Source organism: Mobula hypostoma, chromosome 2 (genome assembly GCF_963921235.1).
Source record: "Mobula hypostoma chromosome 2, sMobHyp1.1, whole genome shotgun sequence".
NCBI lineage: Eukaryota > Metazoa > Chordata > Chondrichthyes > Myliobatiformes > Myliobatidae > Mobula > Mobula hypostoma.
Genome location: NC_086098.1, coordinates 242,836,852 through 242,860,144, shown reverse-complemented (window position 1 = coordinate 242,860,144; position 23,293 = coordinate 242,836,852). Strand labels below are relative to the sequence as shown.

The 23,293-nt window shown below is 43.3% G+C and overlaps 1 protein-coding gene across 3 annotated transcripts in view; it reads left to right on the top strand.

The window, feature by feature from the left end:
* The window catches only part of ash1l (ash1 (absent, small, or homeotic)-like (Drosophila)), a 407,803-nt gene that overhangs the window by 305,548 nt on the left and 78,962 nt on the right, over window positions 1-23,293 (top strand). For all 3 annotated transcript variants that reach the window (XM_063041849.1, XM_063041850.1, XM_063041848.1), the window contains one exon: window positions 5,648-5,721. In XM_063041849.1, coding sequence (XP_062897919.1) covers window positions 5,648-5,721 — 74 coding nt within the window. The remainder of the gene's footprint in view (window positions 1-5,647; window positions 5,722-23,293) is intronic.

Here is a 23,293-nt window from a genome sequence, read left to right as displayed (position 1 = left end):
AGCTTCATGTGTGGCACCTTTGTCAAAGCTCTTCTGAAAATACAAGTAAACAGCATCCACCAACTCTCCTTGTCTATCTCGCCTGTTATTTCTTCAAAGAACTCCAGCAGATTTGTCAGGCAAGGTTTCCTCTTAAGGAAACCATGCTGACTTTGACTTACTTTATAAAAGTAGATGCGGAGAGTAAGTTTTCTATAGTGGGAGAGTCTAGGACCAGAGGACACGGCCTCAGAAAATGAGGATGTCCTTTTATAACAGAGATGAGGGAATTCCTTTAGCCAGAGGATAGTGAACCTGTGGAATTCATTGCCAAAGATAGCTGTGGAGGCCAAGTCACTGGATATATTTAATGTGGAGGTTGATAGGTTCTTGATTAGTGAGGACATCAAAGATTATGGGGAGAAGGCAAGAGAATGAGGGAAAATAAATATTCCCTATTTGATAAGGGAAAATAAATCAGCCATGCTCTATTGATAAGAGCATCCTCGATGGGCCCAACGGCCTAGTTCTGATCCGCTATCTTATGGCCTTCATACAGATGTGGCCAGACCCGATGAGTATTTCCAGCATGTTTTCTTTTTTGTTTTGCGAAGAAATATTGCATGTGTTTGTGTTCGTTCAGCAGTGGCACCATTGAAAGCTTAAGTTGTAATTCCCCGTAGTATAAAATGTGACTCATCAGTGGCTTCACAGAACTTCCAAAGATTAATTGCTTTCTCCAACTCTCTTTAATATATTTTTGGTTTGTGTTCATCAAAGTAAATGAAGGTGTTAAGAATATTTTAAACACAAGAGATTCTGCAGATGCTGTGTTTCTCCAGCATTTTGTGTGCATTGCCCTGGTGTTAAGAATATCACTGTGGGTGCAAGTGTGGACGTCTTCCAGGTTTTGCAGTTGTGAATTATCTCTGAAGCCAAAGGAAAAGAGACGGCAACAGTACTGAATGTGAAGTGTGGCTGGCAGAAGGACAAGAGAAAACATCAAAACACTGCAGTGAAAAATAATAAACAGAATGCTGGACAACTCAGTGGGTCAATCTTCATCTGTGAACACAAGATGTAAGTCGGCGTCTCAGGGAAAGACACTGCATCAGAACACCAAGCAATGGGGAGACCAGACACTGCAGATGGTGGAATCTGGAACAGAAAGCAAACTGCTGGAGGCGCTCAGCAAGTCAGGTAGAACTTGTGGGGAGCATCATTGTCTCCTCCTCTACTCTCCGTCCTGATGCAGGGTTTTAATCTGAAATGTCTTTTTTTTTGCTTTAAATACCGAAGACCTGGTGAAGATCTTGAAATACATTAGCAGAATTTACAGTATCGATCACCTTGAGTGAGATGGTACAAGCGGGACTGGCTAGACTAGAGATACCGTGAAAGAAGACTTATACTAACAAGGTCCTTTTCACTTTCACTCAGAACTGCCTTGGTGAGGCAGGAAAATGCATCAGCCATTTGGTGCCCAAGGAGAACTCATGCTCAGCAGTTAACAAGTCCCATTACAGGAAGGATGTGCAGACTTTGGAGAGGGTGCAGAAGAGGTTTACCAGGATGCTACTTGGATTAGAGGGCATGTGCTATAAGGAGAAGTTGGACATCGTTAGGTTGTTTTCTCTGGAGTATTGAGGCTGAGGGGGAGACCTGGTAGAGGTTTGTAAGATTATGAGAAGCATAGCTAGAGTAGGCAACCAGAATCTTTTTCCCAAGGTTGAAATGTCTATAATACCAGAGAACAGGCATTTTATGTGGATACTCACACATGTTTTTTCACACAGAATGGTGGATGCCTGGAATGCATTGCCAGGGCTGGTGGTGGGAGCAAATATGGTAGTGGCTTTCAAGAGGCTCTTAGTCAATACTTCTCTGAGGATTGTCATCTTGTCATGGTGGAGAGGCTTATGAGTTCCTGAGATCTCGAGAGAATCAGAATCAGGTTTATTATCACCGGCATGTGTCAGTGGTAATAACTCCATCTGGAGTGTGGTCATCTGGCACTTAGCTCCTGGTGGAGTCACCCCTGGTGGTAAGGTCGAGGGGGAGTTCCAGATAATGAATGATCCACCAAGCCCTCAACGGTGGACCTGGTGGAAGATGATGACACATCACAATGATGTGAAGGTGGACCAAGGTTGCAGCATTGAAGGGTCCCCAGTCATCTTATATTCCATACTACTGGACACTGACACTGACACTGACCCTGACCCCAATCTGTCAAAGACCACATGGTGACTGTGTTTGCATCAGCCTCTCCACATTAAACAAAGTCACGCACTAGCATTCTCCATTTCTGTGGATCCAAGATTAGCCTCTACAGCCACCTGAAGACCCACCAGTAGGAGGACATCATACTCAACTCAAGTGATTGCACTGTTATTAAATAGGCACGTGAATGTGAAGGAACCGGAAGAATGTCGACATTGTATAGGCAGGTGGGATTATTCTAGTTGGGCATTTAATTACAAAGTTAATTAGGGCCTGCTACTGTGGTTTAATTTTTTATCTATGTGTTTAATATCATAGAATTACTGAGTATTGTTGTCCCAGGCTCCAGAGATGCTCCAAAAACATCTGCAAAAGACATTAATGTTCTTCTGATCCACCAAAGTGGTTTTATTAAAAGGTGGAGCAGTCCTGAGTGGCCTTTTGTATGCTTGTACATCTTCAAAGGGTGGTGCATGCAACAGTGTGGCACTGTATGAGAACACTGCTGCACTTGAGAAGCATAGTAGTGTAGTGGTTAGCTTAGCACTATTGCAGCACCAGCAACTCGGGTTCAGTTCTGCCTATCTGTAAAGAGCTTGTACGTTATCCCTGAAACCGCATGGGTTGCCTCCAGTTAATCGGTTTCCTCCCACATTTCCAGGACAGGTTAGTAAGTTAATTGAACACATGAGTGTAATTGGGTGGCACGGGTTCATTGGGCCAGAAAATCCTGTTACCATACTTATCTCTAAATAAATAAAAGCTAAAAACATGACTTTAAACTTGAGATATGATCTTTGTATATTCCAGTGTAAGGATGCTGATGCGATGCCAGATTTAAATGTGAGAGTTATGGCTTCCAGAACTTGTGTGTACAATAACACCAAGTTCACCAAGGTATTGTCAAGGCTTGGACCTTATTAGGAGGTATGGAGAATACAGTGGAGGTATAGATTGTACCTTTTTGTCAGGGTGACATGTTTTGAGCTTGAACTGCCACTCATTCTTGCAATGGAGCAAGCAGATGCCTCTCTGCAACAAAAAGGGCAACTCTGCCCCAGAGCGTCAGAAGATGCCTCACTGCGTGCAGCACAGCAGCTGACACTGAAGCCTTAAGTCACACACATAAGTGAAGGTCTCTTCGTCAAGATCTCCTTTCCACCTCCACCCCCCACCCCAACCCTGGTGGTGACACCCTAGACACTGTTCGGCGAAGAATGGCGTGGATACCGCCACTTAATTCAGTCTCTGGACTGTTGGAATGATATGAATCAAGAGCTGCAAGGAGATGGTCATGGAGCACAGAAACAGCCCCTTCAGCCCAACTCATCCATGCTGACCAAGATATAAGCTTGTCCATTTGATTTTGTTTGCCCCACATCCCTCCAAACCTTCCCTATACATGAAACTGTTCAGGTGCCTTCTAAACATTGTAATTGTACCCACTTCTGCAGCTTCCTTTCGTGGTCACTGATCCCTTCAAGGTCACCAGTCTCATAATGTTCTAGCTCCACACACATTACCTGTGATCTCGGACAGTTCTGGGGGGGCGGGGGTGAGTCAAAGGCAGCAGAAAGTCTCAATCAGGGCTCTTTATTTATTTAGAGATACAGCAAGGAGCAGGCCCTACCAGCCCAATCCTCACCACCCAGCAACCCACCAATTTAACACTGACTTAATCGTGGAACAATTTACAATGTCCAATTAACCTCCCAACCAGGTGACTTTGGACTGTAAGAGGAAACTGGAGTACCCAGAGGAAACCCACATGCTCACAGGAAGAACATACAATCTTTCTTACAAAGGACATGGGAATTGAACTATAATAGTGTTTCACTAACTGCAATGCTACTATGGCAGGGGTCCCCAACCTATTTTGCACTGCGGACCGGTTTATTATTGACAATATTCTTGCGGACCGGGGGCGGGGGGTGAGTGGTAGGGTTGCCAACAGACAAGAGTAGCAGTCAAATACGTTGTGTTTACCCCGAGAAAGACTACCATGACCATGAAGCCTTGCACGTGTACCTGTGTGCGCATGTGGGTACGTGCCGATTTTTTTCTACAAATCGTCTTTGGCAATTCTGTTCGGGGGGGGCTGTTAATCACGACCAGAATATAGGTGATAATTGGCTAATACACTCAATTTCATTTCTAAAAGGGTTTATCTAACGAATTTAATATTAAACACACACAGGATATTTTCCTCGCATGAATATAGTGATAAGTCAATTATCAGGGGAGGACAGGGGAGCTTGAAGTAAGTGTTGAATAAACTTCCAGTAGAAGTGGTAGAGGCAGGTTCGATATTATCATTTAAAGAAAAATTGGATAGGTATATGGACAGGAAAAGAATGGAGGGTTATGGGCTGAGTACAGCTCGGTAGGACTAGGTGAGGGTAAGCGTTCAGCACGGACTAGAAGGACTGAGATGGCCTGTTTCCGTGATGTAATTGTTATATGGTTATATAAGTCACTTATAGGTCAATAGCATCATAACATTTTAAGTAACATTTGGATATTAAACACACAGCACATATCTTCCCCGTATGAACATATAAAATCATTGCAACACACCAATATCGCTGAATCAGTGGGAGCCCTGGGCTTGTTTCCCTGCAACAAGATGGTCCCATCGAGGGGTGACGGGAGACAGTGATACTCGAAGGGGGTTCCTGATGTCCAGTCTATTCCGCAGTTTAGTTTTCGTTGCATTCATTGCAGAGATATGTTGGAAATGCAGGCAATGTTTTCAGTGCTTTCGTGGCTATCTCAGGATATTTAGCCTTGACTTTGATCCGGAATGCTGGCAGAGATGTTATGTCAAACATACTTTTCAGCCCGTCGTCATTTGCAAGCTCGAGGAGTTGACCTCCTTCCCGCGCTGACTTGGATGACGCATGCGTAATGACCTCATGTACGTTCAAGTTCAACAGTGGGTGTGACGGAATGAGGAAAGGTGCAGCTGACTCATATCGCCAAATCATACCGTTTCCTCGTGGCCCGGTAGCACGTGCTTTGCAGCCCGGTGGTTGGGGACCGCTGTACTATGGCACCTTGGCTCCCTGGTTTCCTGCTAAACTTGGGTGTAATCACACCTGCTGGCCACAAGATTACAAAGTCCTAAGTGCTGAAAAATGTTCGCTCAGATGGGCTTTTATCACACTTGGCAAATCATGGTTTGAGGTGACTAATACAGAGCAAGCTACCTTTTTAACCCATTTTGATCTTTAAATATGTGGTGTCATTTGTTTTTGGAGATGTGCAGTAAGCCAGAGTGGCAGGAGGGGAGGTGTCATTGTGTGGAGTACAAAAGCTGCCACACAGAGAGTGAGTGACTAAGTGTCTGTCACGCACACAGGTAAATATTGTGGCAGAAGCTGATGCTGATGTATTTGCCTTGGTTACTGCAGTTATCCTAAATGTCAACCTTTTTTTTCCCCAGGCAAATACTTGAGGCAGAAGAGGATAGACTTCCAGTTGCCATATGACATCCTGTGGCAGTGGAAACACAATCAGGTACGTCATGTGGAGGGGAACTGCTTTCATCTCTCTCCAAGGTCATCATCTGCTTGCTTCCCATCCCATTCTAGTACATCCTTACCTTCTGCACAGTGCTGACTGACAACGGTGACCGTAGGTGTTAGAGGGAGGTTGTGACAGATGTTGAGTAACACAGGAATAACTGTGCCCATTTGTAATGTAGTGAAACATCCCATGGTGACATAAGCTTCATTGGATGAACCTTTGACCCCGAGCCCCTTAAGGACATATTGGTGCATTTAAAACAGAGCTTTGTCCAGTTGAGTTTCTCAGGACTACCTTCAAGAAGGAGTGCAAGAGACAAAAAAAGGTCCAGAGAGGGAATTGTGGAGCTTTGGAGCCAAGTCGACTGAAAACTTGTCTTTCTGTGGTGAAGCAGCTTGATTTGGGGCTGGTCAACATAGGTTGACAGTGTGCAGTGATGTTGGAATTGCTGGCTGATGGGTCTCACAGGGATATTAGAGATAGGTATGGAGGGATTTGTATAGAAGAGTGAAAATTTTTAAATTGAAGGATGTTTGGGAAAAGGCAACAACTGGGTTGGGCTTTCCCTGAGCAAGCCCTTCCCTTACCCCAAATTATCCTGGAGCCATGAGCTTTCACAGGACGGATTGTTCAACTTCATACCTGCACTCAAAACTTATCTTAAATCAACACACACAGAGTGCTGGAGGAACTCAGCAGGTCAAGCGGCATCTATGGAGAGGAATAAACAGTCAACGTTTTGAGCCAAGATTTATCTTAGAAACCCAGCTATGGTCATCTCCAGTTAAAGTTTATTGTCATGTGCACAAGTACAGTGAGGTACAGGTACAATGAAAACCTTGCTTCCAGCAGCGTCACAGGCATCAAGTGTGGGCAACACGCAGCATAAATTATGCTGGAGAGGGAGGAAAAGAAGACTGTAACACAAGACGTTTGAGCATAACAAAACAATCAAACAAATTTAATGAAGCGGAAGACATGATCTGTAGTGTTCCATTGTTGAAGTAGGATTAGGTTTGTGTAGGTTAGTTGAAGAACCTGTTGATTGTAGGGCAGTAGCTGTTATTGAGCTTGGGGGTGTGTGTCTTCAGGCTTCTGTACTTCCTGCCTAATGGTAGCAGCAAGAGGGCATGATTGGATGGTGAGAATCCTTAATGGCAGATGCTGCCTTCTTGAGGCAGTGCCTCCTGTAGATACTGTGCCTGCATTGATCTGGGCTGTGTCCACTCCTATCTGCAGCCTCTTGCACTACCCTTCCAATTCCCTGTCCCCCTTCATTACCACCACCCTCTACATTCTTTCTCCTCCAATAATGGACTTGGACTCTGGTCAAAGTAACAGTTGAGTTTATTCTCATATATGTATGTACATGTCTGCACAGTTGCGATGAAAAACTTACTTGCAACAGCGTCACAGGCACATAGCACCATATAAGTAGTATGCACCAGAAAAAAAATCTATTAAGCATACAATAAACAATTAGCTTTATTTGTCACGTATACTTCAAAACATCAAAACATACAGTGAAATACATCATTTGTGGCACTGACCAGCACAGTGCTGCAGGCAGTCAGTTGTGCTGCCATGCTTCTGATGCCAACTTAGCATGTCCACAACTTACTAACCCTAACCTGTGGGTCTTCTGGACCAAGGGAGGAATCTGGAGCACCCAAACGAAACCCGTGGGGTCACGGGTAGACTGTACATTACAGACGGAGGAGGGAATTGAACTGAGATCACTGGCACTGTAAAGCATTACATTAACTGCTATGGTACTCTGCCACCCAAATAATGACTATGTGAGCTGAAGGCAGTATTGTCGCAGGGGAGTGAACTTCGCCACTGGATTAGAAAAGGGCTGATGTTCTGTTGCTGCTGAAATGTCCCTCACAGAACATTTTTCAGTGGCCTGTACAGGAATCGAACCCATGATCTTGGCGTTTTTAGCTCCACACTCTAACCAGCTAAGCTACCTGGCACTAATTAACCAAACCTAATTTTTACAACATAGTTAGAACAAAATACTAACAAGGTCCATTTTAGTGCAGTGATCAAAGTGGTCATAGTGTTGCTCAACTCTAGAGTTTAGAGGTGTACGAGCCGGTTGAGCGCCGGCCGGATCCCAACCTGGGCAGCGGCAGTATCTGCATGGAAGAAAGGCCTGGCAATCTACTTCTGTATCTTGCCACAAAAACCCTGTGGGCAACTACACTATCCATAGCATCGCCATGAGTCAATGAGAGCTCAATGGTACTCAACGACAACAACAAAGTTGGTTGAAGAACTGAATAGTTGAAAGGAAGTAGTTGTTCCTGAACGTGGGTGTTACACAGGGAAAGTCCTCAACCCATCTTTACTTTCACACCAATGCTTGAGAGGCCTTCCGTTGGTCGGGGTCGACCATAGGTTTTGCCCATGTAGCAAGCTCCCCTTCGTCACGAAGCTGATTAATTCAAAGAAACGGCAGCGATCAATACAGTTTGGCACCAGTGGCATTGCAGGAGTACCACTCAAGGTTGAACTCAGTGCAGGACTATTCCAGACTTTTCTTTGGGGTTTACTCCGAGTGGGTCTAAGTGCAAGGCACTGGAGGTTTGAGGTCAGAGTTCTCCTTCTCCTTAATGAGCTTCCAGCCATGGCTGACGAGCCCTGTCTGCCCAAAGCAGTTGGTTTTAAGGTGCTTGTAACTGGTCTTTGCCCCTTCTGTCAGTAGAAGTGGTTCCGCTGGGCTTAGTAGCTAAGCCACACGTGAAAGCCAGGAGCTAGACTTAGTTGTCGGAGGCTGTTTAAGACACACATCATTGGAAGCATTTAATAGGTAGTGGGAGCTCATTCCACTACCACCCCCATCTATAGCAACTTTAAGGAACTGACTAATGCTTAAACAGCTCATATTTGAGGAGATGGACTCTCTGATTATAGTAGTTTTTCATTGTTGCAATCCAAGAAGGGTGAGAACTTGACCTCTTGCTGTTGCATTTAGTGGAATTTCATGTTGATGTAGTAATGCAGGAGCTTGTTGAGACCAGAATAAAAGCTTGTTTTCAAATCACACAGCTGCTCGGATATCAACAGTAATGTCTCTTGGTATTTCCTCCAGTGAAGAAAAAGTTGCCTATAATTTGGTGAGACCAAATGATCTCTAATCTGAGACATTGCTCTTGCTCTCTTTTAACAGTAAGTTGAAAGTTTGACTTTCTGCTGTATCTGATCTCTAAAAGACAACTGGATCAGGGCAAGGTTGTTTTCTGGTTACACTATTTTTGAAAGTTTTTTTTTGCTCTGACAAATGGTGAACAAGATTGAGAGGAATGTGTGGGAAGGAAGATCTGATTGAAGACTCTTACATGCACAACTGCAGTAAAGCTCAGATTGTCCCAATAGGTGGAACAGGGAAAGGAGCACAGAAAGGTGGGTGCTTGTCCAAATTATGCCTCACAAGAAACTTGGCTGCAGTCACTTGGGATGGAGAGTTGCCGAAGTTGCCCAGAGACTGTTCCCAGATATCTCACCAAGGCAAAGTTGAATTCACATTATTTGACTTTAGAAATGGTCTGGAAATAGACGAGCTAAAACTTTTTGCCCCCATGTTGAAAAAGAGAGCAAGAGCAATGTCCGAGATTAGAGATCATTTGGTCTCTCTAAATCTTAGCATGAAGGATTACAGGCCATTCCCTTGCACACCCAGTGTATGGACATCCCTACATACAATTGAGCTCCCACAATGTTATTAAACTTAGAAGTCTAATTTATGTACATTTGTTCATTCCTATGATTAGTCAAGTCCAATTTATTGTCATTCAGCCATATACGTGTATAACCGCCAGACCACAAATAAATTAGTAAATAATAAGGTGCATTAGCAAACTGGTTTCCTCCCCCTCTCTCCACTTTTAGTAATTTTTCTTTTTATGTGATTTTGATGTTTTTTCATTACAATACTGTGAAAGTACAGTAAGCATAGAGAATGGTTTTTTTCCTCTGTATTTTCTGACTTGTGGATAAAATCTACTTCAGTAAAAATGGAATTTCTCCTTTGTCTAGGGACGGCATGTACTTACGGTCTTTTGATGTGCCCAATCATATGCTCCTGCAGTTTTAAGTTGTTTTGTGGAGTTTCTCTTCCTGTCTTGAGTAACCATGAGAGGAGGTTGGTGGGGGAGGGGTCTTCTGCAAGCCCATCCTGGTGCTCTGTCGTCCTGGTGTTGGACCTTTAAGTGTCTCCCATTCCTTGGGTTGGTTTATCTCCAGAGTGATGGTCAAAACACACACAGCTCAGTGGAACACAGACAAATTGCTGGAGGAAATATCAAGAGACAGGTAGCATTAATGGAGAAGAGTAAACAGTTAACGTTTCAGGCTGAGACCCTTCATCAGAACTAAAAAGAACCAGAAAGCTGCAGCTTAATGTCAGGAGTGGAACCATTACGGGACATGATTCTGAGAGATAGAATTTACCTGCATGTGGAAAGGCAAGGACTGTTTAGGGATGGTCAGCATGGCTTTCTGCATGAAATTGTCTCTAATGAATTTGATTGCATTTTTTGTAGAGGTGACCAAGTGAATTGACAGGGCAAGGCAGTAGAAATTGTCTACGTGGACAGGCTGTTGACAAGATTCCCTCACGGCAGACAAGTCTGAAAGGCTAGATCACCAGGGATCCAGAGTAAGCTAGCCAGCTGGATATGAAACTTTGTGGAAGGAGACACCGAGGGTGGCAGATTGGGAGTCAGGTCCAGCAGTATGCTTTAGGGATTGGTACTGAGTTGTTCGTCATCTAAACTAACAAGTTGGATTAGAATGTAATTGGCAAGATTAGTAAGGTTGCGGATGACACAAAAATTGATGGTGTAGTGGATAGTGAAGAAGGTTGTATGAAGTTACAACAGGATATAGATTATAAATGCAAGAAATTCTGCAGATGCTGAAAATCCAAAGCAACTCACACAAAATACTGGAGGAACTCAGCAGGTCAGCATCTATGGAAATGAATAAACAGTCAACATTTCACTGTGAGACCCTTCTTCAGGACTGAAGGGATGGGAGAGGACACCAGAATAAAACGGTGGGGGTGGGGGGAAGGAGGATAGCTGGAAGGTGACAGATGAAGCCAGGTGGATAGGAAAGGCAAAGGGCTGGAGAGGAAGGAATCTGATGAGGAGAGTAGACAGCATAAGAAAGGGAAAGAGCAGAAGATCCAGAGGTAAGTAAGAGCCAGGTGAGAGTTAAGAGGCCAGAGGGGAGGGAATTTTTTTTACTGGAAAGAGAAATCAATATTCGTACGATCAGGTTGGAGCTACCCAGATGGGATATAAGATGTTGCTCCTCCACCCTGCGGGTAGCCTCATTGTGGCACAAAAGGAGGCTATGAGATGCTGGAGTGAGAATTAGAATAGAATTAAAATGTTTGGCCTTCGGGAAGTTCTGTTTTTGGTGGGGGGAGTGGAAGTGCTTGACAAAACGGTCCCTTAAATTATGCCAGTGTAAAGGAGGCTGCATCGGGAGCATCAGACACTATAGACAACCCCAGCAGATTCACAGTTGAAACGTTACGCCTGGAAGGACTGTTTGGGGCCCTGAGTGGCAATGAGGGAGGAGGTGAATGGGCAGGTGTAGCACTTTAGCTACTTGCAGAGGCTCATGGGGTAGTAGGTAAGGACGAGGAACTCTATCACTGTTAAGGTGGTGGGAAGATGAGGTGAGGGCAGCATCAATGGTGCAGGAAGAGAAACCCCACTTTTTTAAGCAGGAGGGACATCTCTGATGTCTTGCAAAGGAAAGCTGCATCCTGGCAATAGATGCGGTGGAGATGAAGGAACTGAGAAAAGAAAATAGCATTTTTACAGGAGACATGTGGGAAGAGGTATAGTCAAGAGAACCATGGGAATCTGTAGGTTTGCAGAAGACGTCAGTCAAGAGTTTGTCTCCGGAGGTGGAGACAGAGAGATCGAGAAAGGGCAGGGAGGTGTCAGGAGTGAATTTAAAGGTAGTGTGGAGGTTGGAGGCAAAGGAGATGAAATTGATGAGCTCAGATGGGTGCATGAAGCAACACCAATGCACTCATTGTAGCAGAAGAAGAGTTGGCGAGCATTAGGGTTTGCAGTATGAACTGTTCAACATAGCCAACGAAAAGGCAGCATAGCTGGGGCCCATGCAAGTGCCCGTGGCTACCCCTCAAGTCTGGAGAAAGTGGGAGGAACCAAAGAAAAAATTGTTGAGGATGATGCCGGACGGAGGAAAGTGGTGGAGGGGAACTGGTTGGATCTTTTGTTGCAAAAGAAGCAGAGACCTCCTTGATGGGGGACAGAAGTGAATAGGGACTGGATATCCAATGTGAAAATGAGGCAGTCAGGGCCAGGGAATTGAAAGTTAGTGAGGAGATCAAGAGCATGAGTGGTCTCGCAGATGTAGGTGGGGAGGGACTGAACTAAGTTGCGGGGGGCTGGAACGGAGTCAAGGTATGGGGACACAAGTGCAGTGGGGCAGGAGCAGGCAGAGACAATGAGCCTACCTGGACAGCCGGGTTTGTGATGAAGTGGGAAAGTAGGCTAAGGAATGGTGGATGGCATTCAACTCAGGCAAGTGCAAGTGTTGCATTTTGGAAAGTTCACCCAGGGCAGAAACCGCACAGTAAAGGGCAGGGCTTGAAGAGCATTGTAGAACAGAGATACTCAGGTACAGATGTATAGAGAAAATAGTGACACGGGTAAGGTGGTGAAGGAAGAGTTTGGCTAACTTGCCTTCATTGGTCAGGACACTAAGTTCAAGAATAGGGAAGTCATATTAGAATATATGATAGGTTGTTGATGAGAGCACACTTAGGAGTATTGTGTGCATTTCTGGTCGATGTCATTAAACTGAAGGGGTTTAGAAAATAGTCACAGGACATTACTTGGATTGAAAGGATTGAGTTATCAGGAATGAATGAATGAAATTTATTTCGGTCAGTACAAACATAACAGAAAGCATCATTTTCAATGATGATTTCATTGGACAAAATTACAACAAAAAAACATAGATATTCTTTAAAACAGACCGAAAGGGTGTAGGCTAAAGCTACAGCTTATTACGCCTACCCCTCTTACTTTATACAACAACATATTTGACGTCAATCATCACATCAAAACAAAAAATTCATAATCTTTTAACCCAAAATCCAAATCCAATTCCAAGTATCATTTATTTACATTACTCCCATTCATTTTAAATCATGTATTTTATATTTGTTCATTAAATTATTTTAAAATAATTTTTTAAACTTGTGTGGTGCATGTTTTTAAATTCTCACTACAACTGTTCCACAGATTCACCCTTCTGACTGAAATACAATGATTTTTTACATTTGTTCTTATCCTTTGTTTTTGAAATATACATGTTCCTCTCAAATCATGTTGACTTTCTCTCATTTTAAACAACCTTTGGATACTTTGTGGTAGCTGTCCATTTTTTACTTTATACATTATTTGTATTATTTTAAAAGCTACGAAACCTCTGAATTTTAAAATGTCTAGTTGAATAAATAGTGGATTGGTTGGCTCATAATAACTTGTCTTTTTTACAATTCGTATGACTTTTCTTTTGGAGTAGAAAAATTGAGTTTGTATTTGTTTTGTATGTATTTCCCCATACCTCTACACAGTAAGTCATGTATGGGACTATAAGTGAACAGTGTAATGTATACAAAGATTCCTGATTTAAGAAATATTGTGCTTTGTACAGTATTGCAATAGATTTTGACATTTTTGCTTTGACATAATTTATATGTGGTTTCCAGCTTAATTTTTCATCTATTACCACTCCTAAAAAATTTTGTTTCAGATACCTTATCAATTTCAACATTAATTGGATGGGCTAGGCTTTTTTTCCCTGGAGCATATAATGTGAAGGGATGAACTTACAGAGGTCTATAAAATCATGAGGGCATAAATGAACTGGATGATGATAGTCTTTTCCCGGGGTGTAAAGGAGTTTAAAACTAGGAGTGTTGGTTTAATGTGAGAGGGAAAAGAGTCTGGTGGGTGTGTGATGCGAGGTACCAGAAGATGTGTGAGGATCAGGTAAAATAAATTTCAACAGGTATATGGATAGGAAAGGTTTAGGGGGATGCAGACAAATAGGACTAACTCAAGTAGCCAAGAGTGAGTTGGACTGAAGGGCCATTTTAATGCTGTATGACTCTAGATGAGCTTCAACACAGTCCTAATCCCACCTAGAAGATATACAAATCTGATAAAAATCATTCTCTACACCAGGTGCCTCTAAGATTGTTTACTGAGTTGCTCATGAAATTATGTGCCTCAGTAAAGGTCTGTTTCATGATCCAAGGCTCTGGGATCTAGCCCCTGTTTCGCAACACAAGTTCCATGTTTCCACCCATTTTTCTATGAAAGCCTTAAATCAGCTTGGCTGTAATTCAACACAGATGTGGCCCTTCAGTTGCGTTGAAGCACTGCATTGGGTTTCTTCCAAATCTATTCGGTCTTCTCACCAAAGGCAGCTGAGAGAGAGGGCTTTCACCCTGTATCTCGGTCCTGGCTTACAGCTTGCAGTTCATATTTGAACAGAAGGTAAGCTGCTTCAATGCTCATCCCATGAACATCTAAATAAAGGTCAAAGTAAAATTTATTATCAAAGTACGTAGAATATGTACATATGTGTATAAATTGAGATTCATTTTCTTCCAAGCCTGTACAGAAAAATAAAGAAATACAATAGAATTTACAAAAAAAACTATACATAAGCAAAGACTGACAAATAATCTACCAATTGTGCAAATTAATTTTTAAAAATAACACTGAGAACATGAGATGTAGAGTCCTTGAAAGTGAGTCTGTAAGTTGTGAATCAGTTCAAAGTAGCTGTGAATGAAGTTATTCAGGCTGATTCAGGAGCCTGAGAGTTGTAGGGTAATAACTATTCCTGAACCTGGCGGTGTGGGATCGAAGACCTAAGACCTCCTGCCCGATTGTAATAGTCAGGGCAATTCACAGGCTGCGTTCCTCAATGTCAGTGTGCAGAGTTACTGAGAAGAGGAAGGGTGGGCGCCATAGACAGCACTCTGTTTGCAACCTCACCCTGTTTGTTTCCCAGTCTTCTGGCAGATCAGGCTCTGCATGGCCACAGTTAATGAGAATGACACTTGGCCTTGACTGTTTTTCCCAGCAATAGGGCCAAAGGAGGCTGAGGTTTGTACTTCCCTCATCTTCAAGTGCCTCGAGTGGATGAGCAAAAGCGCTCTGGATTTCCAGCATCTACAGAATCTCCTATGTTTATAATTTCCTGCTCCACTGCAAAGTTTCTTTAAGGTCATCTCTCAGTCTCAATCACTTCAGGAGGAAAACAGTCCCAGCCTAAACAGTCTTTCCTTAAACAAGTCAAGATGGAGGGTCTTGGCCCAAAACATTGACTGTTTATTCTCCTTCATAGATGCCTTCTGGCTTTCTGAATTCTTCCGGCATTTTTTTGTATATTACTCATTTTTAGTCTTAAAGACATTTGGACAGGTACATGGATAAGAAAGGTTTAGAGAGACATGGACAAACACAGACAAGTAGGATTAGCGTAGGTGGGCATCTTAATCGGCATGGTTGAGTTGGGTCAAATGGCCTGTCTTCATACTGTGAGACTCCATGACCAACCCCACTCTAAGCATTGCCATTATTGGGGCCGATTGACACACGTACAAGTGACAAGTCAAGCTAATCTTTAAAATCTAATCTTTTATCTTGTTCTCTCCACTCCTACCCTTCAAATAGGCTTTGAGTTCTAGCTCTTTTTTAAATTCTGATGGAGTGTCTTCAACCTGTTTTTCAATCTCTCTCCACTAATACAGGCTGATCTTCTAAGTATTTTCATTCCTTCTCTGATTATTTTCCCCACCACCACCACCACCCCCAGCAGTTTCTGATCCTTCAGGAAGCTCCATAAAACTCTTTGATCACCTGTTCAGTTACCTTGAATAGTCCAGTGTCAAATGGAGCATTAACACCCCTGTTAAGCATCTTGAAACATTCTAATAGGTTAAGGGTGCTGAATGAACTGAAGCTCTTGACATTGAATGCTGAGGTATTCAGCTAAGAAACTGATCTGTGCTGAGCTCTAACAATTCTTCCAGGGTGTAATGAGGTACACATTCATTTGGTAAATATTGGTTATGTGCAGTACTGATACTTTCCAGCTATCCCTGCCAAGTTAGAAACAGGCCTTTTAGTCCATCATGTCTATGCCAGTTATTTTAATGTTGGTTTATCATTGTCACATGTACCAAGATACAGTGGAAAGCTTATCTTCATGTATGTTTGTAGATCAAATCATTACATAGTGTATTGAGCCGGAGTAAGGTAAAACAATAATAAGACAGAATGAAGTGTAAAAGCTACCGAAAGAGTGCAGTGTGGGTGAACTATAAAGTGCAAGATTATAACGAGGCCAAGAGTCCATCTCATCATTAGAAGAAGTCTATTCAAGGATCTGATAACAGTGAGATAAAAATTGTCTTTGAGCTTCCTGTTTTTGTGCTTTTGTATCTAATCAACCCCAATTGGATTTGCCCAATTAGGACCATATCTTTCCATGCCTTGTCTATACGAGTGCCTGACCAAATGCCTGCTACGCGTGGTAATTGTATCTGATTCCACTACCTCCTCTGGCAGCATGTTCCAGATACCATCTCTGAGTAAATAAACATACTTCAGATTCCCTTTAAACCTCCTTCCTAACACCTTAAACCTATGTCCCACAAAGGGTAAAAGACTCTTAACATTATCAACGCCTTGGAATTTAATTTATTTCTATCAGGTCACCCTTCAGTTTCCTTTGTCCAGGGAGGAAAATGGCCAGCCCAGCCTATCTAATCTCTCAGCATGGTAACATAGCGATTAGCACAGCAGTTTACAGCGCCAGTGGTCAGGATTCATTTCTGCCCCTCTGCCTGTCAGGAGTTTGTACAATCTCCCTGTGACCAGGTGGGCTTCCTCCAGTTTCCTTTCACATTCCAAAGGCATACAGGTTAGAGTTAGTGAGTCGTGGGCATGCTGTGTTGGTACTGGAAGTATGGTGACACTGGCAGGCTACCCCTAGCCCATCCTCAGACCGTGTGGTTGTTGATGCAAACGTCACATTTCTCTGTACATGTGACAAAGCTAATCTTTAATCTCTCCCCCATTACTCAGGTCCTCCAATGCAGACCACATTCTGCTGAGTCTCCTTGAGTCAGACAGCACAGAAGCAGGCCCAATGGCCCTCCACATCTAAACTGATAAATTGGTTTATTATTGTCACACGTACTGAGGTACAAGGGAAAACCTCTCTTTGATCTGTCCATACAGATCAATTCACAGCAAATCAACAGTGCATTGAGGTAGTGCAAGGTAAAACAATAAAAGCATGCAGACTGAAGTGTTACGGTACAGAGAAAGTGCAGTGTCGGTTGACAGTAAGGTGTGAGGTGACAGGTAGATTGTGAGGTCAAGAATACATCTTACCATACTAGAGAACCATTCAATAGTGTTATAACAGCAGGGTAGAATTTGTCCTTGAGCCTGGTAGTAATGTGCTTTTCAGGCTTCTATCTCGTTCCAGCAACTCCTCAGGCAGCTCGTACCCATAATCTGCACTAGTGAGTGAAGACATTTCTGACAGGGCTCCGCATCCAGGTTTCTGCCTTTGTCTTGGGGGGCTCCTGTACTCTGAAAACCTCGAACCCTGGCTGTATTGACATCACCAAGGAGTAAGGGACAAACTGTGGTGTTAGGCTCTGCTGCATCACAGCTCCTTATAAATAACAAAAATTTTACAACCTTAATTCTGCTCCTATATCTTATGGTCCTAATGTTGCAGAGCTGTGTTTGTTATTGAGGGAGGAACACAGCAAGGCTGTGCATAAAATCGCCAAACCATAGGAAGCTTAAAAACTGAATGGATTGATTATTTTCCAGTGCTAGCGATTCACACAAGCGCAAGGGTATGAGGGTTCACAGTGGAAGAGTCTCTTCATTACTGTTTTGACAAAATCTTTCCTCTCCCATCAACCCTCTGACAGGTCACTGGCATAATTGCAAAGAAAGATGAAAGCTTGATCTCTCTGGCTAACCAACCACACACCAGCTGCAAACTAAAACATTTGCAGCAACTACTTCAGACTGGGTGCTGAATTTTCAGCTGCAAAATCTGTGCAGAATTCCGCAAAGAGTTAACAGAACATTATCTTAGCCAAACATGAAGCATTCTTCCTGCATCTCTCAGCTCCTCACCTCTTCTACAAAAATTCAAAAAATTATTAGTAAGATGTACCTCGAAACATAGTGAAATGCATTGTTTCCATTCACAACCAACACAGTCACACAATGTTCATCAGAATATACAGACAATATACAAGATAGGCACAACATCAGCACCCTGATTTCCTCACCCCACATCCTCCATTAGGTTGGGGCACCCCGACCTCCAGGCCTATCGACTTCTGGCCTCTGGTCCTACCTGCACGACCTCTGACCCAGCAATTTGCTGAACTCAGAGGATCACCTGCCTTCACCCTCAGGGCCTGCTGACCTCATTCCTTGACCACAGGGATTGCTGGTCTTCTTCCTCAGCGTCCAACCTCAGGGATCAGTCGCGTCTGACATCAGGACCTGCTGAATTACCTCATACTTCCGGACCTGCCGACTGACCTCGGCTTCCAAACCTGCCCATGGACTTCCAACCCTGGGATTCGCTGACCTCAGTCTGGGTCCTTGACCACAGAGATCGCTGATCTTCATCCTCTACACTTGCCGGCCTGACCTCCATCTTTGAGGATCACTGGCCCTCCCTGCAATAGTGCACTATTGTAAGAAGTAATAAATGCGGTGTGTTGGGAAGTATTTGGAGTTTAGTTGGAGGTGGTTTGAGCTTAATTTATTTATTAAGGGATACAGCATGGAATAAGCTCTTCCAGCCCTTCAAGCTGCACCTCTCAGCAACACCCGACAACCCCATTTTAACCCTTACCTAATCAGGGGACAGTTTACAATGACCACTTAACCTACCCAGTACATCTTTGGACTTTGGGAGGAAACCAGACGACCCAGAGCAAACCCACACGTTCCACGGGAAGGACACACAGAGACCCCTTACAGAGGATGCTGGGATTAAACTATAAACTCTGACCCCCCCCCCCCCGCACCCGCCACACTAACTGTTGTGCTACTGAGATGTACAGCAGTCTGCAGGCTATGGTACTGCCTCTAGTTTGGTGTATTAGTGCCAGCACCAGCTAACCTTCATTATTTTTTTTCTCCCATGACAAGAGTGCTGGGCAGTAAGCTCTCCAATAGTAAAAGTCATTGCAGTCCAACTAATGTCCAATGCCTGTGTCTTTCTTGTATCTTCGGAAACCTCTTTATTTTCAGGGTTGTATTGGTAATGTTGCTACCTCACAACTCCACTGGCCCAGGTTTGATCCTGACTTCTGTTGTTGTCCACATTGTACCTGTGACTCTAGCTTCCTCCCTCATCCCAAAGACATGCACATCAGTAGGTCGATTGGTCATGGTGAATTGCCCCTAATTAAGTGCATGGGCAAGGGGTAGAATCTGAGGGGTGAGAATAGAGTGGTAAAGCACGAGAGCAGAGAAACAGGCCCTTTGGCCCATATAGTCCATGCTGAACCATTATTCTGCTGAGTGAGGAGAATAAAAACAGTATAGTATGAGATTAGTGTAAAATTGGGTAGTTGATGGTTGGCACAGACTCAATGAGCTTGAAGTGCCTGTTTCCGTGTTGTGTAAATCTCTAACTCTCTCTAACATTAGAATGCCTGCGAAGCAGCAAAAGCTTAAAACCCAGCACTGTTCCCATCTTAAATCCACTTCCTGCAAATTTTGTTCGTATTTTGAAATGCTGCCAGCACAATCTTTTTTTAAACACGTCAGCTTGCTTCACTGTCAGAGAAACGTTTTCCATTGACCGTACTGCATCGCTGAAGGGGTTAACAGTCTAATTTTAGTTGTGGAACATCACTGTGATATAAACTTACAAGTTCCCATGTAAGGACAGCAGTGCCATTCTTAACTCTTGTGCAAGTTGCTCATGCTGTTTTGTTTTGGTGCAGTGCCCACTGTTTTCCAGCCATCTCGCACTCCTTCTGGGCCATCCCTTGGAGATTTCAAACATATAGCCAACCCGGCTGAGAATGTTTTCTCTCTTGTGTTGTTCTTGGCACCCACTGGGGAGGATGGAATGTATTTTTCTCTTGCAAAAAAAAAGCTAACACTTTCCCGAAAGCTGAAACAAAGAAAAAATTGTTCTTCTGTTGGGGAGGAGTAGAAATACTTGTTTAACGGGTGTTGTGCATTTCTCTGCACAAGAGGCAGTCTGCAAATTAGTACACAGAAGCAAACAAGTGGCAGACTCCTCGTGGGCTCTGTAAACTTGACCACCTGATGGTTCACAACCTCATCATCGGTCAGTGACGCGTGGGACCCTTCCTCACCAAACTGACTTGCCCAGTAATGGTTTCTAGTTGGAATAGATAGTTGTGTGCTAGGCTTCTTAATCACTTCTTGATTAGTAAGGGCATCAAAGGTTACAAGGAGAAGGCAGGAGAATGAAGTTGAGAAGGAAAATAAATCAGCCATGATGGAATGGTGGAGTAGACTTGATGGGCCAAATGTCCTAATTCTGCTCCTAGGTCTTATGGAAAAATACCTTAAGCAGGGCTCTCCTGAATGAAAAATGGCACAGGAATGGGCTCCTTGACCCACAATATATGCTGACCATGGTAAGGAAGGCAAATGCAATGTTAGCATTCATTTCAAGGGGACTAGAACATAAATGCAAGGATGTAATGCTAAGGCTTTATAAGGCATTAGTCAGACTGCATTTGGAGTATTGTGAGCAGATTTGGGCTCCTTATCTAAGAATGGATGTGCTGTCATTGGGGAGGGTCCAGAGAAGATTCACTTGAATGATTCCCGGAATGAAAGGGTTAATGTATGAGGAGTGTTTGATGGCTCTGAGCTTGTACTTGCTGGAGCTGAGGGGAGATCTCATTGAAAACCTGTTGAATATTGAAAGGCCAAGATGAGTGATGTGGAGAGGATGTTTCCTGTAGTGGGGGAGTCTAGGACCAGATGGAACTGCCTCAGAATAGAGGGTTGTCCACTTAGAACAGACATGAGGAATTTCTCTAGCCAGAGGGTAGTAACTCTGTGGAATTCACTGCCACAGATGGCTTTGGAGGCCAAGTCGTATCTAAAGCAGCGTTTGACAGGTTCTTCATGAATCAAAGCATTATAGGTTACAGGGAGAAGGGTGTCACAGTAGCAAAGGAGTTGGTGTGATGCTATTACAGCTCGGAGCACCAGAATTCAGAGTTCAGTGTTGGTGTCGCCTGTAAGGAATCTCTATACATCTTCTCCATGGAAAGCATGAGTTTTCCCTGGATGTTCTGGTTTCCTCCCACAGTCCAAAGATGTACCAGGTAGGTTATTTGGCCATTGTAGACTGTCCCTTAGTTAAGTAAGGGTTAAATCAGGTTTGTCGGGGATTGCTGGGCTGTGCAGCTCGAAGGGCTCAAGAGCCTTTTCTATGCTATATCCCTTAATTTAAAGCTCAAAGAATGGTGTGGCTCAAAGGGCCTCTTCTGCACTGCACACTGCCTACAAAAAGTATTTCCTCCCCCCTGGAAGTTTTCATGTTTTATTGTTTTACAATATTGAATCACAGTGGATTTAATTTGGCTTTTTTGATACTGATCAATGGAAAAAGACTCGAGTCAAAGTGAAAACAGATCTCTACAAAGTGATCTAAATGAATTGCAAATATAAAACACAAAATAATTGCATAATTATTCACTCCCTTCAAGTCAGTATTTAGTAGATGCACCTTTTGCAGCAATTACAGCATTGACTGCAATTTTTCCCCATTTTTCTTTACAAAACTGCTCAAGCTCTGTCATTGCTTGGGGACCGTGTATAAAGGGCTCTTTTCAAGTCCAGCCACAAATTCTCAATTGGATTGAGGTCTGGACTATGACTTGGCCACTCTAAGACATTAACTTTGTTGCTTTTACGCCATTTCTGCGTAGCTTGGCTTTATGCTTAGGGTCATTGTCTTGCTAAAAAACAATATCTTCTCCTATGTTGCAGTTCTTTTGCAGACTGCATCAGGATTTCCCTGTATTTTGCTGCATTCATTTTACCCTCTACCTTCACAAGTCTTTTGGAGCCTGCTGCAGTGAAGCATCCCCACAGCATTTTGCATCCACCACCATGCTTCATGGTAGGGATGGTGTGTTTTTGATGATGTGCGGTTTTTGGCTTACACTAAACATAATGTGTAGTGTGATGGCCAAAAAGCTCAATTTTGGTTTCATTAGAACGTAGGATCATCTTCCAGCTGACTTCAGAGTCTCCCACATGTCTCTGGTAAACTCTGGCCGAGATTTCATTTGGGTTATTTTCAGCAGTGGTTTTCTCTTTGCCACTCTCCCTTAAAGCTGCAACTGGTGAAGCACCTGGGCAACAGTTGGTGTATGCACAGTCTCCCCCACCTCAGCCACTGAAGCTTGTAACTCCACCAGAGATGTCACGGGTCTCTTGGTGGCCTCCCTCACTTACTCCCCTTCTTGCATGGTCACTCAGTTTTTGAGGACAGCCTGCTCTAAGCAGATTTACAAATTCTTTCTATTTCTTGATGATTGACTTAACTGGGGTATTCAGTGACTTGGAATTTTCCTTGTACCTATCTCCTGACTTGTGCTTTTCAATAACATTTTCACTGAGTTGCTTGGCGTGTTCTTTTGTTTTCATAGTGTAGTTTTTGCCAGGATACTGACTCACCAGCAGATGGACCTCCCAAATACAGGTGTATTTTTACTACAATCAGTTGTAACAACTTGACTGCACACAGGTGATCTCCGTGAGACTTCTAAAACCAGTGATTGTTTGGTGTGTCATCTTAAAGGGGGGGTGAATACTTATGCAATCAATTATTTTGTGTTTTATATTTGTAATTAATTTAGATCACTTTGTAGATATCTGTTTTCACATTTACACGAAAGAGTTTTTCTGTTGATCAGTGTCAAAAAAGCCAAATTAAATCATTGTTAATCAATGTTGCAAAACAATAAAACATGAAAACTTCCAAGAGGGGTGAACACGCTATATTTCTAAATGAACGCAGGAGAACAGGGTTGATAGGAATAATAAATCAACCAAGATGGAATGTGGAGCAGACTTGATGGGCTAAATGGCCTAATTCTGCTCCTATGTCTTATGGTCTTATGATGCCAAATTAAGCTAAACCTATGAACTAAACCACATCCCTCCCTCCCTCTTTCCCTGCAAGTTCAAGTGGCACTTTTGCCCCAGTTTTTTTTTAATTCTTTTAAGGGGTGAGAACTTTGGAAGCTGAGCCAGTAATAATCACCCATCCCCTAATTGCCCTTGAGAAAGAGGTGATGAGCCGTCTTCTTCAGCCACAGCAATCCTTGGGTGCAGATTTTTTTTTTTATTTTGAGATATAGCACAGTAAGAGATCCTTCTGGCCCAACGAGCCTGCACCACCCAGTTACACCCATTTG